This window comes from Rhamphochromis sp. 'chilingali' (genome assembly GCF_963969265.1).
Source record: "Rhamphochromis sp. 'chilingali' genome assembly, chromosome: 21".
NCBI classification, from domain to species: Eukaryota; Metazoa; Chordata; class Actinopteri; order Cichliformes; family Cichlidae; genus Rhamphochromis; species Rhamphochromis sp. 'chilingali'.
In genome coordinates this window covers 2,168,131-2,186,173 of record NC_137949.1, presented here as the reverse complement: position 1 = coordinate 2,186,173, position 18,043 = coordinate 2,168,131, and the positions used below count along the sequence as shown (strand labels likewise).

General features: G+C 46.3%; 1 protein-coding gene across 3 annotated transcripts in view; it reads left to right on the top strand.

The window, feature by feature from the left end:
- The window catches only part of baz1a (bromodomain adjacent to zinc finger domain, 1A), a 36,748-nt gene that overhangs the window by 12,506 nt on the left and 6,199 nt on the right, over positions 1-18,043 (top strand). For all 3 annotated transcript variants that reach the window (XM_080870810.1, XM_080870809.1, XM_080870811.1), the window contains 14 exons: positions 581-719; positions 2,983-3,114; positions 3,780-4,100; positions 4,213-4,378; positions 5,307-5,414; positions 5,722-5,783; positions 5,867-5,964; positions 6,678-6,922; positions 7,041-7,225; positions 7,322-7,452; positions 7,529-7,671; positions 7,780-7,931; positions 8,112-8,183; positions 8,311-8,393. In XM_080870810.1, the coding sequence (XP_080726936.1) occupies positions 581-719; positions 2,983-3,114; positions 3,780-4,100; positions 4,213-4,378; positions 5,307-5,414; positions 5,722-5,783; positions 5,867-5,964; positions 6,678-6,922; positions 7,041-7,225; positions 7,322-7,452; positions 7,529-7,671; positions 7,780-7,931; positions 8,112-8,183; positions 8,311-8,393 (2,037 nt within the window). The remainder of the gene's footprint in view (positions 1-580; positions 720-2,982; positions 3,115-3,779; positions 4,101-4,212; positions 4,379-5,306; positions 5,415-5,721; positions 5,784-5,866; positions 5,965-6,677; positions 6,923-7,040; positions 7,226-7,321; positions 7,453-7,528; positions 7,672-7,779; positions 7,932-8,111; positions 8,184-8,310; positions 8,394-18,043) is intronic.

Sequence of the window (18,043 nt, the reverse complement as noted above, 5' to 3'; positions counted from 1 at the left end):
TTGTAGTCTGTGCCCTCCTGTCTGTGGTGACGTGGCACTGAAGTCAGTATAGGTCACTGCTACAGAAGCATTAATCAAGTTTCAGTTGTTTCATTTTGTAAACACTGAGTCAGTTCAGTTTTATTTCTGCAGCGCCAAATCATAACAACAGTCACCTCAAGGTGCTTTATATTGTAAGGCAGACCCTACAATAATACATACAGAACCCAACAATCACAAGACTCCTTATGAACAAGCACCTGGTGACAGTGGGAAGGAAAAACTCCCTTTTAACAGGAAGAAACCAGAACCAGGCTCATTGAGGGGCGGGGCCATAATGCTTTATCTATAAAGCCCACATGGTTTTTTGGACACCACCTAGACAGACAGCAATTTAAGGAGAACATGTGACTAAACATGTGACTCCTGGTCTAATTGGGGAGGGGACCAGAGAAGACCAGAGTCCCACATTGTTTTGGCAAAGTTACACACTGATTGATTTTAATGACCTCTGATTGACATAGCCGTGTCACGGGTGTCATTACTGCTGACGTGATTTATAATTTTACTGAATGTGTTCCTCTTTTGCTTCTCCCACCAGGAGCTGCCAAGGCCAATTCCAGTGAAAACCCGGCTTCCAGCAGAGCTCTTTGGAGATGCTCTGATGGTTCTGGAGTTCCTGCAGGCCTTTGGTGAGGCCTTTGACCTGAAGGATGAGTTCCCTGATGGGGTCTCTCTGGGTGAGAATACTTCTACATGCTCTTTGCAGTTGATGGCAGAATTATTCTTCCAGTGAAAGGTTCACAAATGCTTCAGCAGAGCCATGAATTTTCTACATAGCATTTCTAAACATGCTAGATTTCTTTATAAAGAATAAATTATTTCTATATGCACACCATTTAAAAATACAAGATTCCTGAAAAACTGTCCTTTTTATTGTGTTTTAACCAGAGATGGGCAGTAACGCTACTGTAATCAGATTACTTTTTCAAGTAACGAGTAAAGTAAGGGATTACTATTGCAAAAACGGTAATTAGATTACAGTTACTTTCCCGTAGGAACGCTGCGTTACTGCGTTACTAAAACCGTGATTTCTTTGCGAGAATGTCTCACGACAGTGACGTAAGCGAGTGCGACGTTAGTGACAACAGCTGTGTGCAGATCAACAGTGAATCATATATCGAGTGCAGAGAGAGTATGAGCGTGCAGCGTTTAAAGCGTGGAAGTACTGACCTTACTTTGAGTTTGATTCCATAAAAAGTGACAAAAACATTAGTGTCCGCTGTGCGTGGGAAGAAAACTTCTTTTTACAGCGAAAAAACCCTAAACTTCCAACAAGCACCGAGTAGCTACGACGTAATGGGAAACTCACAGAGAAACTCACGGATTCTTCCACTGACCGCGGCACACCTGCACCAGGGTAACCCTCCGCCTACCCCACTCCTGCTTTACAGGTGAAAATAGAGCAACAGGACCGCTGAGTCTTTGACTTTATTTATTTTCTGCTGTGTTTTACTTGCATCTATTTGAAAGACTGAGTGTAAACACACAAAATATTTTATTTTATGTGCTGGAATGTGCAGAAAATAGGTTTAAATGTTAAACTGATTTCTTCCAGTCAGAGAATGTTGCAGATAATTAAATCTTTGCTTGATGCATAAAGTTAAAAGATTAAAACTAATAAAACAAGTTAAAAAAAGAGACTTTTCCATTTGATTACATTTTGTATGATGGATTATGCAGAAAAAGTAGAATTGGGCTGAAAGATCTATCACTTTATCACCTATTCAGGTTGTAAATCGTGTTTTTAAAAAGTAACTAAGTAACTAATTACTTTTGAAAATGAGTAATCAGTTAAGTAACGGGATTATTTTTTGGGGGAAGTAATCAGTAATTAATTACTGATTACTTTTTTCAAGTAACTTGACCAACACTGGTTTTAACTTGGTAATGCTCAAAGCTTAAACTTAGGGGTTATCCCCCAATTTACCCAAAGTACAGAAACTCTGACAGGGGTTTGACCTGTTATTTGGAAAGCAGCATATCAAAAACATCCTAATCAGGCTGGATTTAAGAGTCGCTCACAAAGCAGGAAATTGATATACATCTAGTCAAGGTGGGGGGAATCATGACGACAGGAGAAAACCTTCAGCTGTCAGCGGCAAAACTGGGTCTGGGTCATTGCTTTGTCTTCAGAGGTGACAGTACATACATCGCTTCTGGTAAAGAAATGCCTCCTTTGAAATCCTGTGGGCTGAACATGCTGCATCTGTTATCCAGCAACAAGGATGCTCGTCGCCATCAGTGGGCTAATCGTTTTGATTCTGGTAGTTTTCAGTTTCAGTGAAATGTTATTGTTTCTATGTTCAAAGTACAATAACCAACCCAACTAAAACGAATGTTTCTAAAATCTGTGTTACTGTTCTGTTTAACAACATTTCCAGTGTGTCCTCGTCTGTACTCTGCTCCCAGACTGGTTACGTGTGATGCTGGGCTGTTTTGTGGCTAAAGTGATATGTAGATAAAGGAGGTTCTAATTATAGATGCTTCACCCGTTGCCTACTGGTGGTGGTCAGAGGGCCCGGTGGCGCCAGTGTCCGGCAGCCTCGCCTCTGTCAGTGCGCCCCAGGGTGGCTGTGGTTACAATGTAGCTGCCATCACCAGTGTGTGAATGACTGGATGTGTAAAGTGCTTTGGGGTCCTTAGGGACTAGTAAAGTGCTATACAAATACAGGCCATTTATAATCTGCTGCCTTTTCTTTCATTTTCTTTTCTTCTATGTAAAGTCCATCAGACTTTTTGCAGAACAGACAAATTCTTTTCTTTAACTTATTTAGAACTTCTACAGTTTTGTTACTCAGTCATTGGTAGAAGGGACTTTGATTTCAAATACCTATATCAAAGTGAAACACTGAGTTAGTTCTAACGTACAGAGATGCAGGACCTTTATTGTTCAGTTTTCCAGTTTTCTGACTGCGATGTTTGACTGCTGTCTCCTTACAGAGGTTCTGGAGGAGGCTCTGGTGGGTTCTGATCCTGAGGGTCCTCTGTGTGAGCTGCTGTTTTTCTTCCTGACAGCCATCTTTCAGGCTCTAGATGAGGAGCAGGAAGAGGTAGCTGCAGACCAGGTTGAAGGTCAGACACACTTGCTGTCTTTGTTAGCAGTACACTACAGGAAACTGACAAACACAAGAAAAACCTTACACCCACAAGCTGTCCCAGTATCTGAATCTGATCATTTTCTCTATGAGCTGTGTTCAAGTCCCAGTGTAACATGGGGACACCGGGCCTTCCACTGTGTACCTGTGTTTGTTTGTTTACTGTAAATAAAGTGGACACTTGTACACACAGACAGGTGTTTGAAAGAGAAAATGATCAGATTCATGAAGCTGAACTTAAATGTGTGTAAATGATCGATATTTCTTCAGGTTTGGGCATATGTATGGAAATAGTTTTACATTTGAAAATGTGTTACACATGCCGATCGTATCGTAAACATTTGCATCACAGCAAAATTCTCTCCACACTTAAAAGAGGGGAAGAATGTGAGCCCCCGAAAACTTCCCAACTGTTAAGCTGTGTTGAGTTTTATTGTCTGTAATTGGTCGATTCAGTCAGGATGTGAAACAGAAAAGGGGAAATTTAAAATTTTCCTCCCTTTTATTAAATTTTGCACTTGAGGAACATGCACACTTCACGTTTTTGAATGGTGAGACTTTTCAGCGGTCCTGTTCAGTTCTATGCATGTGTGCACAGTCTGTGTCATGTGTCTTTTGTTCTTACTATGCATGTGCCTTCAGACCTGACAGACGCTCTGGATGACGATTCTGACCCCACGTGTTCGGCTCTGAGTGCTATCGCCTCATTGGCTGCAGCTTGGCCTCAGCTGCATCAGGGCTGCAGTCTGAAGCAGCTCGACCTAGACAGCTGCACGCTGTCTGAAATCCTGCGCCTGCACATTTTGGCATCTGGTGCTGACTGTAACCACGGGAATGCAAAGTTCCGCTACCAGAAGCAAGGCGGGTTCACCGTAATGGACGACCCTTGTGTGGAGCTGCGACTGGCAGATCCAGCGCTGCTGAAGAAGCTGTCATCCACGGCAGTGTATGACCTCACCCCAGGTCAGATACCATCTGCTTTGTGTTCAAGAGTCAGCGAATATGTAACAGATCAGATAATGATACAGTGATAGTGCTGTGTGCACGTTTCATCAGTCAGCATTGCTGTCTACAGGGGAAAAGCTGAGGATCCTGCAGGCTTTGGTGGGGAAGGTGCTGACATTGGCGTCCAGCAGAGACTTGATTGAAGACTGTGTGGAGGAGCAGCGAGCGGCGAGGCACGAACTGAGGGAGATTAGAGCTGAGCAGCACCGTAGGGAGAGGGAGGAGGCTGCACATAGGTATATGCACACGGGCGGGGACAGTTTACCAACAAATACACACAACTTGGCTGAAGAGTGAAGGTTATCTATCGGGCAGTGTAGATTTGTCAATATTGAAATCAATGTTCAGTCACCAGAACTGGTTAATAGACTGGTTCAGGCTTCTGTGCTGCAGTGTTTACGGGACCCAGTTCCTTCATAGTCTGTCCTACAGATGAGGACAAATAACCACCCGCCTGTGAAACCCTGTCAAATTTTGTAGTTTTGTTTTTTCTGTCATGAAAACGTTTCACCTCTCTCAAACGGTGGAGAGTCCCAGGCATTAAAACCCCCTCGAGGGTCGTTGACCCATTGATCATCTGCCTCATCACATGAGCCAAGGTGTGAAAAAAAGAGTGGCCACTAGAGGTTTGGGGTCAAACCACTATGTGACCTTGCCTCATCCTTTCATGTGGCCTATTGAGGACATCTGACACTGAAGCCATGAGTTGAGCAAGGGCGGCGTGTCCAAATAGAGCTCACGTTAAGGGCTGTTCACATCACGAGACCAAAGATAAACGAGGTCCCATTTCTCTGAAATGATTCGAGCTGTTGAAAAGACACATTCGGAGGGTCGTCACGAGCTTGCACAGAGATGTAAGCACAATATGGAGCCGCCAAAAAGAAGGAGATCAGCAGATCGGGAGCACATTAAAAGCAATGCAGTGCATAAGTTAATGTAATTTGTTACATTGTCAACTGTGGCAAAAAAATAACAAACCACTTTGAGCCTTCAAAAACATTATACATCATGTACAATAGTTAAAAGAACCCGTATGTAATGAGAAGGATGTACAAAGGTACTCCTATATAGTGTGCTCACAATGCAGACATGCAGGGACACATGACCGTATATACAAAAGTCAAAGCTTGAACATGACCGGTTTAACCTGCTGTGTACTTCCAGGGTTCGTCTCCGTAAGGAGGAGAAGATGAGAGAGCAGGAGCAGAGGATGAGGGCGAAAGAGGAGAAGATGAAGGAACAGGAGCTCAAGGGACGACTTCAGACCAATGGGTACGCAGGGAACTGCAGACATTCGTAACTTTAGTGAACTGCCTCCTTCAGTAACTGGGAAGTGCAAAGTCATTTTATTCTGCCTGAAACGTTCAGACTTAAGATAAACAGCTGGCTTTCACATGTCGGTTACAGTCTTGGTAAAAACCAAGTAAAAGGGCATCTTTACCACGAGTGTATGACACTCCATCAGTCGTGTTAGCAATACTTAGGTCAATATTATAAAATCTTTGATTTTATTTGCCTTCCTACTGGTTTTCATTGAGTCTCTGACAGATATCAGAACGTTCTTGTATTTGTTCTGCAGTGACTCGTGTACAGAACATCACACTGGAAATGAAGAGGAGCAGAGCAGCAAGATAATGAAAGGTGAAAAAGACAACAAGAAGAAGCAGGAAGAACGATAACGTTTGTGAATGTCTGAAGTCAGATGTGTTTGTTCTGTCTTCCAGCCAAAGGAAACCAGAAAGAACAGCAGCAGCAGACGGCGTCTGACCTGAAACCTCCCACCAGCCTGACGGCAGAGGAGCTGGAGAGAGAGCAGGAGAAGGTCAGAAACAGACGCTGGTTATTAGTCTCTCTGTCAGGGAGTCGGGAACAGTTCTGCTGTTCACACTGTCATCGATACAAAGAGAGAGCATGTACGCACAGCACCGTCATACAGCAGCTATATCAGTCACCAACACTTCAGTGTTCTTTGAACATCCTAGTTCTTGTTGTCGTCTGATCTGAACGGGCTTTTAATTAAAGCCTTCTGCCAAAGTCCAGGCGTTTGAAACTGCTTTTAAAACCAGCGTTTTTTCCCCCTGTAGCAATCAGAATTATAAGTGGATGATTTACCTTTCCACTTGATTGTCTTAGTTTATTCAGTCTTTTTTTTTTTTTTTTTTTTTTTTTTTTTTTTAAGTTATTACAATCAGAACAAATTTCCCACGTGTGGGACTAATAAAGGTTATCTTATCTTATCTTAACAAACACAACCGGGGCACAGGAAAGAGGAGAAGAGGGAAAAGACTGAAAATCTGCTTCAACAAGCAGAAAGAAAACAACACAGCAGGGAAACCATGGCAACAACCACACAACAGTAAATAATAAATACTGAATGGTACTGAGGCGTGTGTGTGTGTGTGTGTGAACATGTCTGTATTCATAAAGCACTTTTTGTTTTTCGTGGCGTCTTCTTCAGCCAACTTTCTTAGTGAGAATGACAAAAGCCTAAAAAGCAGAAGAATTCAGTTTGATCCAGCTCTGTCGTCACTGCAGGTCAGAGAGCTGCAGGAACGCATCCAGAAAGCTGCAGCCTGCACCTGCCTGTTGCCTTTGGGTAGAGATCGTCTGTATCGCCGATACTGGCTGTTCCCTTCAGCCTCCGCCCTTTTTGTGGAGGCAGACCACTTCGGCCTGACCGAGGACATGCTGCAGCCTAGCCCAAAACCTGACCAGGACACAAGCACCACCAAGGTGGAGAAAGGAGAGGAAATGGCCAAGGATAAAGCAGCTAGTACAGGGTAGGTAACATTTTATACTGGGAGTGAACCAGTTAGTTTTACACACATAACACAGCTTTCTGATGGTGACGTGACTAAAAAGTGCCGCCTCAAATCCCGCCCCGCTCCACATCTGCAGCCCACCAATCAACCAGTCCAACCAGTGGTCCTTCTACAGTTCACTGGAGGAGGTTGATCATCTAATCGAGGCTCTGAATCCTCGAGGTCACCGAGAGAGCAGCCTGAAGGAGGCGCTGCTGCAGGAGAGACAGAGGCTGCAGCACCTGCTGAAGAGCTGTGACAGAAACAAATACGAGCACACAGGTAAGAGAGCCTGAGCCTAAATACATGGGTGGACATTAGGACTACAAATATTATTCAGATGCAGGTAGTAATCACTCACACCTTTTCTTTACCCAGAGGATCAAGAGTCATCCCAGGCACTCCCAGAATGCACTGCTGCAGCTGAGTCTATGATGGAGGTGAGACTCAGAGAGCTTCTGCTGGATATTGAGGACCGGATCCACCAGGGAACTCTGGGAACTCTGAAGGTGAGAGTTCCTGCTGACGATGGTAAAGGATGGGTATCCTAAGCCACAGCTGACTCATCTCTCTTTTGATGTTCAGGTGATGGATAGACAGGTATGGCGCTTGGCGTTAGAAGCTGGAAATTATGAGCTGCTCGCTTCTGATGGCAGAGAGAACACGGGGATGAACGGAAGAGTGGAGGCCATGGAGGTGGACTCTGCCCACCTGAGAGCCAGAGACAGGTGCGTAGTTTGGCCATGATGATCCAGTGTCCAAATCAGGGTTTCAGTCTTCGTGCGTTCAAAGCTGAACGTTCCTGTGTGCGGTGTAAACAGCTGCTTATTCTTCAGGCTTCAGGAGGTGAAGTCTGACAGCTCTGCAGCGTATGGGTCCAGCGGCAGTGGAACTCCTCAGGTGGTCAGCAACTCTGTACGAATCCTGGCTCAGGCTCTTACCAACATTGAGCAAGGCATCGAGAGACGCTTCCTCAAAGCTCCGCTCGGTGAGTTTCTTTACATGATCGCATGTAAATGGTGTGTGAGAGTGAAGGTGACTGCCTGACAGAAGAGCAGGAAAGGGCAAAATGTTGGTGGCACCAAAACTATTAGAGCTACATGTTTAAATGTACTAAACCTTTCCACTTGTGTTTACCGCATAACAACTGCCTCTTTCACATCTGCAGCTGATGAAGACTCAAAGAAGGACCATAAGATGAAGAACAAAAAGAAGAAAGATGAGGACCAAGCCAGTGATGGTATGACTGTCTTCTAATAATATTATCATCTGGTTGATATTCTACATTTCTCAGTAGAGCCGGGTTTCTATTTTAAAAATAAAAATCACTGTGGTCTTACCTGTGTGTGTCTGTGTTTGTGTGTCAGATGGCAGCGACTGTGGTAGAGTCAGTAAAACGGTGTTGGAGCGATGGAGGGAATCTCTGCAGTCCTGCTCCAGCCTGTCTCAGGTCAGATTATTACATATCCCATCTCAGTTATGTTCACTGCGTTTATTTTATCTTAATGAAAATCTGTTTATGGTCATGCAAGTTCTTCTTCCACCCCAGATATGTTTATTGAGCTGTTCACATGTTTGTATGACAGAGTGGAATTTACAGAATCAGTAATTGTTTTTTTTATGCAACACTATGTGATACAACAGCCTCCCACACACACAGTCCCAGCTGTCCAGCTAGTCTGTCTTAATGAGGAGCCTAAAAACTACCTGCTGGTTACAGCTGCAGAAATGTAGAGCTGGGTACCCAAACTCTACTGAAGGAGGAGAGTCTGTCACTAAGAGTATGTTGTGTTCAATCCAGATGTAATGCATTTGCAACATCATCATAAGCCAGAGCTTTAAGGGAGTTGTGTCTCTTTCCTTCCAACGAGTGAGAATAAGCTTCTTTGCAAAAATAATACAGTAGGATATAAAACATGGCTTTGCACTGTCTATCCCCACAGCATCATTAAAAATGCCCAGAATAGTTGTCAGTGGATCAGAGCTCAGGAAGAATTTGACACATTGAATCAAAGATGTCTGCCCCTTGGGACAAAAAGGTTTCTTCAGCTGGAGAGCATTTCTCACAGGAGAAAATTAACCTTCCTCTTTAAAAGTGTAGATGTAGAGCATTGAATTGAGTCAAGCGCTGTCTTGCATCATAAGAGCATTTATGGATATTCTCCAAAACCTTTTCCCAGTGAATATCAGTGATTGTAATACCTAATCCCTCTTCTCATTTAGTTAAAGGACGAGTTCACAGGGCTCACTGACATTAGGCTCTGATAGATGCAAGAACGTTGGGTTACTTAACGTAATCCCTGGTTCTTTGATAACAGAGTGAGGTGTTTCACTATGGGAATCGCCTTGGCGTGACCAACTACGGAAGCTCCAATGCCACACCTGTCGAGCCGTGCTCAGGGCTCCGCCCCCTCATTCTAACACGGCCGACCAGCTCCTCCTAACTCATTCCAAGCAGATTTCTTTCCGTGCCTAAGCAAGGAGGGAAGTGTTGGTGAAACACCTCACTCTGTTATCAAAGAACCAGGGATTACGTTAAGTAACCCAACGTTCTTTTTCTAACTTCGCTCGGTGTTTCACTATGGGAGACATGGCCCACTCCCAGATTGCGCCAGCTCCCGAAGCTACTCTCCAGTGCTACTCAAGGATCTCAGGTCGAACCTGAGGCACCAGAATCCAGCACTGCCTGAGCCAGGGATGACTGTGCAACATCCAGCCGATAAAACCGGACAAACGTGTGCGGCGTAGCCCAGCTTGCTGCCGCACAAATATCCTGGACTGATACACCTCTGAACAAAGCCCAGGATGTGGCCACACCCCTAGTGGAGTGAGCTTGGAGTCCCGGGGGGTCCTGCGAGCCCTTACAGCTATAAGCCAGAGCTATGGCCTCTACAATCCAATGAGCTAGCCTCTGGCGTGATACGGGCCTGCCCTTGTGAGGTGAGGCCCAGGAAACAAACAGCTGATCCAACTTCCTGAATCCAGCTGTTCTGTCAACATAAGTCCCCAAGGCCCGGACAGGGCACAAAGTGTTCAGCCTCTGCTCCCTCTCGGAAGAGAATGGAGGGGGGTGAAAAGCTAGGAGCTCTACTGTAGAGCACCTGTATGATGTTTCCAACACTTTAGGGACAAAGGCTGGGTTGAACCTCAGGTGTGCTTTAGTGAGTCCCGGGGCCAACTGTAGACAAGAGGGGTGAATAGACAGAGCCTGTAATTCACTAACTCGCTTGGCTGTGGTTAGAGCCAACAGCAGAGTGGTTTTAAGAGAGAGAAACTTCAACCCCCACTGAGGATGTCTAAAACGACTGACGGATCCCATAAAGGGACTAGTGGTCTATGAAACTGCCCCTGATCCCTCACTCTGATCAGTGTTGGGGAGATCAGGCTGAGGGGAGGGAAAGCATACAGCAGAGTTTTTGGCCATGAATGGGCCAGCGCATCTGCGTCTGACAGGGAGAAAAACAGAGGGCACGGTGTGTTTTCTCACGAGGCGAAGAGATCTACGGCAGCCTGGCCGTATCTCTGCCAAATCTGCTCCATCACCTGTGGGTGAAGCCTCCATTCTCCGAACAGTGGATTTCCTCTGGACAGGAGGTCCGCCCCCCTGTTCAGAATTCCTGGCACGCGAGTTGCCCGAAGGGAGAGGAGCCGAGTGCTGCTCCACACAATTATTTCCCTGGCTAACCTGTGTAGCTGCCGGGAACGGGTGCCGCCCTGGCGGTTGATATAAGCAACAACAGTGGAGTTGTCTGTTTTCACTAAAACATGTTGACCCCGGAGATACGGCAGAAAATGCCGTAAGGCTAGGAGCACCGCGCGGAGCTCCAGCACATTTATGTGATTCAGAGTGAGTCTCTGTGACCAAACGCCATTCACTGCTCTGCCCATCATAGTCGCACCCCAGCCTGACAGGGATGCCTCTGTGGTCAGCGTCACCCTGGATGATACTCCCCCGAGAGGTACCAGCGAGAGCTGTCGGGCTCCTCCAAGGCCGGAGAGCCGCGATACACGGCTGCGTTATTTTTACACGACGACTGAGATGTCGGCGAGGGCACAGCTGCAGAGAAGCGACCCACCGCTGAAAGTCTCTCATCATAAGCAGCCCCAAATGTACCACCGATATCACCGAGGCCATGAGGCCAAGGAGGCGCAGACAGAGTCGGAACCGCACGACTTTCCCCAGCTGAAAACGGGAAAGACAGTGAGTGAAGGATGCGATCCTCCGCTCTGAAAGTGCGATAAGAGATGGAGTCTATTCTGAGCCCCAGATACTCTGTAAACTGTGCGGGTTCCAAGTGGCTCTTTTCCAGGTTGATTGTGATTCACACGAGGTGGTAGGTGATTTGCTACCACCTCGGAGTCTTTTATCGCCTGCTCGTGCGATCGTGAGCATATTAGATAATCGCCGATGTAAAAGAATATTCTGATGCTGCCGTTCCTTAACGGAGGCAGCGCTGCCTCCACACATTTGCTGAACACCCTTGGGGCTAAGGATAGCCCGAATGGGATAGTTTGAAACTCGTACGCTACGCTCTGATAAGCGAACGTGAGATATTTCCTGTGTGGAGGATAAATGGCGATGTGAAAAAATGCGTCTGATAGGTCGATTGTAACAAACCAATCGCCTGTGTGAATTGAGCGACAAAGCGTCTTGTGTGTGAGCATTCTGAACGTGTACTTTCTCAAATGCTTGTTTAACACACGCAGATCCAGAATAGGACGGAGCGACGTTCCGTCCTTTTTCGGGATGAGGAAATAGCGGGAGTAAAAGCCCTGCTGAGCTGCTTCGCTCGGTACCGCACTGATCGCCTATTTGTGTAACAGGGAGGATATTTCCTCCTCCAGCACATTCGCTGAATCGCGACTGGCCACAGAAGCTAACACTCCGCCGAATCTCGGTGGTTTTACCGCAAACTGTAGTCTGTAACCATGGGAAATGGTTGACGAGACCCAGGGATGAACTGCGCATGCGCGCCACCGCTCCGGCCGCGCTGCGAGCGGGCCTCTGAAGAAGCGGTAGCGTGACGTCACCCCTGTCTCCCGGAAGGAGTTGGGGTCTCCCCCTCGGGAAGAGCGTGAGCTCCCCCCGCTGGGAACAAAGACAAATGGCAGTGACTTTCTTGTGTTTTTATTTTTGAAACTGGGGGGACATTCTGCCCTTGGCAAACTGCCTGGCTGCAGAAATGCACGTTTTATTTCTTTTGTTACCCCCAAACCACAGTGAAGTGTCTGGTGACTCTGGGCAGTGCTTGGTGACACAGAAGGAATGCTTGGTGACACTGCGCCATTTGTCCACAAGTCTGTCCTCCCTGAACTGGAGGAGGAGACTGAGAGGGTGCTCCTGGTGAACTGGAAACTTCCAGAGACCCTGAACCTTGGAGTGATTTGGTTACCCCTTCTAACACCTTCCTTCTCTTTGGGGGATAAGAGAGGGGTGACACAGAATGCTGCATGTGTGCTTGGCTGACCACTTCTTTTTCCCCTCTCTGGGGTGTGACGGCTTGTTCTTTGCAGCAGCTGCTGCAAAGTAATGCTTGCCCCAAGGTCTTTGGTTCTCTACCTTGGCCTGGTGGGCACCCTGCTGGTCTCCTGCTCCTCTCTGCATTCTGACCCCACTCTGTCTCCCTCTCACAGCTGCTGCTGTTGCGGCAAAGCCAGCTCTTGGCACCTGCTGGGGCTGAGAGTTAGGTTTTCTGGGTAAGCAGAGGTTGAATGCTTCTCCCTCCTGCTTTCTGCGGGTGCTTGTTTCTCTCATTCTCTCCAGGGCTGGGCCAAAGAGACCCTTAGTTGGGTCATAGGCTGCATCCATGACCTCAGCCTTCTGAGCATCACCTAGGCCTGACAGATTTAGCCACAAGGCTCTCTCACCCGCGACTGCAAGATCATTAACCACGCAGATTTCATCCCAGAGGACTGGGTTCTGGGAACCCGAGTCAAGCTGACGGCCCATGTCTTCCAGAATTTCTGCCTGATATGCTGATGGCAGTGTGACTGCATTAAGCGAGCAAACTGACTGTGCAGCATATTTGTACATCCTTTGATAAATAGATGCCGTGAGGCGATCTATCTTGTTGGGCAAAGAAATGCTAGAAGAAGCTGAGATTGCCCTGCGGTTAGGGTGAAGGTTCGGTCAGCCCCAGTTCACCCATCCCCTGGATCTCAAGCTTAGAGAAGCCCTTGGTCAGAAGCTTGCTTTTAAAAGAGCTTGACCAATAGCGACTCATTTCTTTCATGCAGGCCGGGACTGCTGGCAGAAGCTGCTTCGATGGCGGCAAGGCTGGAGGGAGCCTTTTGCTGTCATACAGGTCGCGTTCTGCCCCTTCGGCATCCTGGGCGGCTGGACATGGGATGCCTAGCTTGGCCCGTTTGCAGACCTCGTACAAATTGCTGTCCACCGGGGATGCAACTTCAGCCACACTCGGTGTCCTGGACTGCTGGGGAGGAAAGGTAGAGTCATCCTCCTGTTCCTCATCCATGTCCACCAGGTCGAGGAGGTCTGAGTCGGCATCGCCCTCCGCGTCCTCGCCACCCGGCTCGCCCACGTTTTGATCGAGGAGGTCCTCGAACGATGGGGGCATGAGCAGGTCCTCTTCTTCCATCATGTCCGCCCAGCTTGTGGAGGCTCGCGGATGACGGATATTGCTCGTAGCAGTAGCGGCCAACAGGCAGGGGTCCTGACTGTTCGTTACTGCTACTCTAAGCCTCCTTTCCAGGACTTTCTCTGGCATCAAAGCACAGTGTGGGCATCCCTGAGGGCCACCAGTGAAGCCTGAGCATGCTTGGCACCCATACAGATGATGCACATTGGATGAGGGTCCCTGCCCGAGATGGGGGCATTGACGGGGCACGGGCGGGATGCAGCCTCTTTGGCCTTCGGCTCCGACCTTTTGGCAGGAGTAGGAGCCGCAGACATGGTTAGCGGAAAGGGGTGAGACTAGGCTACACCAGGCTCGTTTCGACACGTTAGCCCGTAAGTAGCTAGGACTAGCAGCGGGTGTTAAATCCGAGCCAGTCGCTGCGAGAGTCAGCTCGTCATGACACGTTAGCTGCACTCCTCTAGCCAATAGAGATTGAAAATGTGACGTCATTCAGGGGTAAAACCACAAAGGATTCTGGGAACTCGTGGCAAGAGGTACTAGCACACGCAGGCTTTCAATTGAAATCTGTTACACAGCAATAAAAAGAAACACAAAAATGGCAAGAAGCTGTTGTATTATTAACTGCAATAGCCGGTCGCATGACAGCCACGGGAAGCCGACGGGTAAAGAGATCGGTTTTTATCGGATTACGTTGTTGAAGAGAAATTGTTCGAGTCGTGTTTCCGAAGTAACAAAGAGGCGACTGGATTGCAGCCATTCAAAGACCAAATATAACGTCCCAGAACACTCCAGCTCACAGGTTAGTCTGCTCCAAGCATTTCCACAAAGGTCAGTCTGCTGAACAGAAATGGTCGTGCTATGCTCCTTTATTTATTGTGCATAAATAGTGAATTGTCCTGACACAATATTGCGTTTCGCTTCTGTTATTATGGTACACTGACAAAAACACATACTTTTATTCACAGGATAAAACAGGTTTTTTGTATCACTAATTGCCCAGTACGATTACAGCATACAGTATTATCGTCACTGCTACATTTCTGTAACGAACCAGAAATTATTTCCACTACTAATTAATTACCGTTGAGCTCAAAGGTCCTATTAATAAACGGTTAACGAATGTGTATTTATGACGACGATTTGTGAGACTGGTAAACTTATGATACGTACGATGGTCTTTCGTTCTACACGGTGCATTTCAAGGTCCTGCACCCATCCGTCCGTAAACTGTACCTGGGCTTGTTGCAGTGACCTGAAGTTACTAAACTTCATGAGTGTGTGCACTCACTCCAAGAACCATATAATTATAAATATGAGCGTGGTGAAAGTTGGGCAGCACGCTAACGTCTTTTGTCCACTCTGTGTGCTCGTAAGGGTCTAACCCTTTCACTCCTTTGATTTTTTTTCCTCGTATCTTTTCTTTGACTTTTCATCAAGTCTGTCTTTGTACATACCTTTTTGGGGGGCAAAGAAAAAGCAACAAGGTATTGGAACCGGAGAATGAACGTTTTGCGGTGCAGCATTTGATGCGGTACTTGGATTGTTTTTGCCTCGAGTTCCCGACATGCAATGCGCGAAAGTCATGTGGTCTGTCAATCTCTATATCATTAGCAACTTAATGCTAACCGAACCCTAGGTCGACTAACAAGCTAATGCTAGTGAGACGCTAATGTGGTTCGTGGCCTGCTAACAAGTTAATGCTAGCCGGACACTGAACGAACAGCTCGCCGTAACGCGTTAGCCCGAGTTACACAACATCGGCTACCTCGCTAACTAAAACCAGGAACCGCTGGGACAGCTCGCCTGACGCATTGCTGTTCCACAGTGCAACTCTAAGTACACTTCTTTCGAAGGACTTACTCAGCACGATCCAAACTGGAACCGGAAAAACTGCGTTCGGCGACGTGCTCCTACACGGGACGCCTGAAAACTGTTAAGCAGCTAATCAAGTTAGCCTGGATGCACTGTGGGAGCTAAAAGTAGTTTGTCACGGGAAGAAAGCGAGAATGAGTTAGGAGGAGCTGGTCAGCCGTGTTAGAATGAGGGGGCGGAGCCCTGAGCACGGCTCGACAGGTCTGTCATAGACAGACATGGTGGCATTGGAGATTCCGTAGTTGGTCATGCCGAGGCGATTCCCATAGTGAAACACCGAGCGAAGCTAGACAAAGAAAGTAATTTCTTCCTACGAGGTGAAAGTTGCAGACTTTTATCAAGACATTAATTGTTAAGACTCTCACAGCCCTGTACGCATTTCCTGACAGAGTCTCTTATCTGCAGGTATCTGGAAAAGTTTCTCCCTGGTAGCTTGAAAGAGGCAAAGACACTCTCCCAGTGTTGATTAGTGGTTGTCCTACCTGTTTCCAAAGTCTAAATGTGTTATGTAGAATAGATATGATGGGATAAAGACTTCAAATTAAAGTGTAGTTTAATCTGCTTAAGAATACGTATGGTGCTATGTTTCACCACATTGCTGTCATACATAGGCTGACGAGCTTCCTGCTCCAGTTACAACCATGTAGAGCAGGACTGTCCAACCTTTTTTGCGCCACGGACCAGTTCATGTCCAACAATATTTTCATGGACCGGCCTTTAAGGTGTTGCGGATAAATACAACAAAATTAAACCAGTACCCAAAAAAAAAGAAGATTTGTTCATAACACAGAGAAAAAGACCCAGTGAACCCAAGGTAACAATAAAAAAATTACAAAATAACGCGAAATAACATTTTAAAAACCATGAATTTCACATAAGTAAAGATGAGTGAACTCAATTTTGTAAATGTGATTTAGCAAGAAATAACGGGAGATTTTGAAATGAATATAACTACTTTGGCAAAATTATCATCTTAATGCCATTATAGAGGGAGCGTGTTTACTGTATACTCAACTGGAGCTCAGATATTAAGGGAGAGAAGTTAGATTTTAATAGCGAGGAATAGCACTTTGTAAGCTGAATACCCAAATACGTGAACTTCTCATAAGCTGTACCGAATGGGAGGTTTTGTAGCCAAGATGAGTTACTCACATGTTACCAGTAGCGGTTTTAGATACGGGCGGTATCGTGGTTGGGGGGGGGGGGGCGGCATCACGGACATCGGCAAAAAAAAATAAATGCTCGTACTCCTGCTGCCCCGATGTCAGCCAGCGCATACTGGGAATGGCACAGGCACCGATCGGTTTTCTATCGCCCATTTGCTGGGAGTAAGGGCGCCCTCCGTTTGCGGCACAGAGAGGAGAGGGCGGGGCGGCGGGGGATTCTCTGGCTGGAGCAGCATCTAATAACCAACTCGCAAAATAAAAACAAAACAACAAACACGAAAACACCAGACATCATGATACAGACTTTATAACCTAACTTTATAATTTGCACCGATGTTTTTTCAAAATTCTGTACACGAAAAGTGAGCGCGAGAGCCCTCGGTGCACCTGCTCGCTGCTGAAGTCAAAGTAAACTTTATTGTCATCTCCGCTACAGACAGTCCAGTATGTAGAGAGACGAGACGACGAGGCTGCAGTTACAGCAGTGCAAGTAAACAAACAATATATATAAGAAGAGTAAGAAAATAAATATACAGTTTAGGACCAGGAGTAAAGGGATCAATAACAATTTAAAATTTACAGTTTGATGATTTAAAGTCTCACACAAGCCGTCGAAAGGGGAGGGGCCAGCTGCTTCCAAATAGAGCACATTTCATTTATAATGTTGTAAATCCAAGCCCATTATGTATTCATGATTTGAATCCTGGGTTGTGTGAAATCCCAGAAATGCGCCTTAGACAAAGAGAATCTGTGAACTAAGGTCTGTTAGGTTAAGTTGTGGTGATCCTTGGGTTGAGGGATTTGTGTTCATACTGGAGTGCAAAATTAAAACCAATGTAAGATGGACAAGAAAAGTTCAAAGCCATCAGGTGCTCAGGTTAGAAAAAAGAGAAAAGAAGAGGAGGAGAAACGAGCAAAAGATGCAGGTAAGCAGATGTGTGATTGGATAATGGCAGCTCATCCTGAAACTATCAGAGTCAGAAAACTTTATTAATCTCTAAGGAAGTTATGAGAGTTACAGTTGCTCCAAGAAGAAATGGTAAAAATAGCAACAGTAACAGACTAAACTCCAAACAATACATTATGTTACAGATTTTAATATTAATTGGGGGGGGGCCTCGACTGTGTAGTCGAGGGCCTCTTTAGGATCGGTAAAGCGTTTCTTCATATTGCATAACACCTAGTATCCATCTGCACTTTGCAAATGCAGTGGTGAGGGCACTGGGTGAGGGCACTGGGTGAGTCCGAAGAGGCTTCCAGGCCTACATCGCTCGCATCATTCCTCTTAGGTTTAGGCTTCACAACTGTTGAAAAACTCTCAAAAAATCTATCCACATTGATTAGCAGGTTATAAATTTGCATGTTTGAGCGTATTCAAAGATTTATTTTTTAAGTAATTCTGATGAGCTATCCCACGGCTCACTAGCGCCCCCCTGAGCTCATGCAAGTTCTTTTCTTGTCCT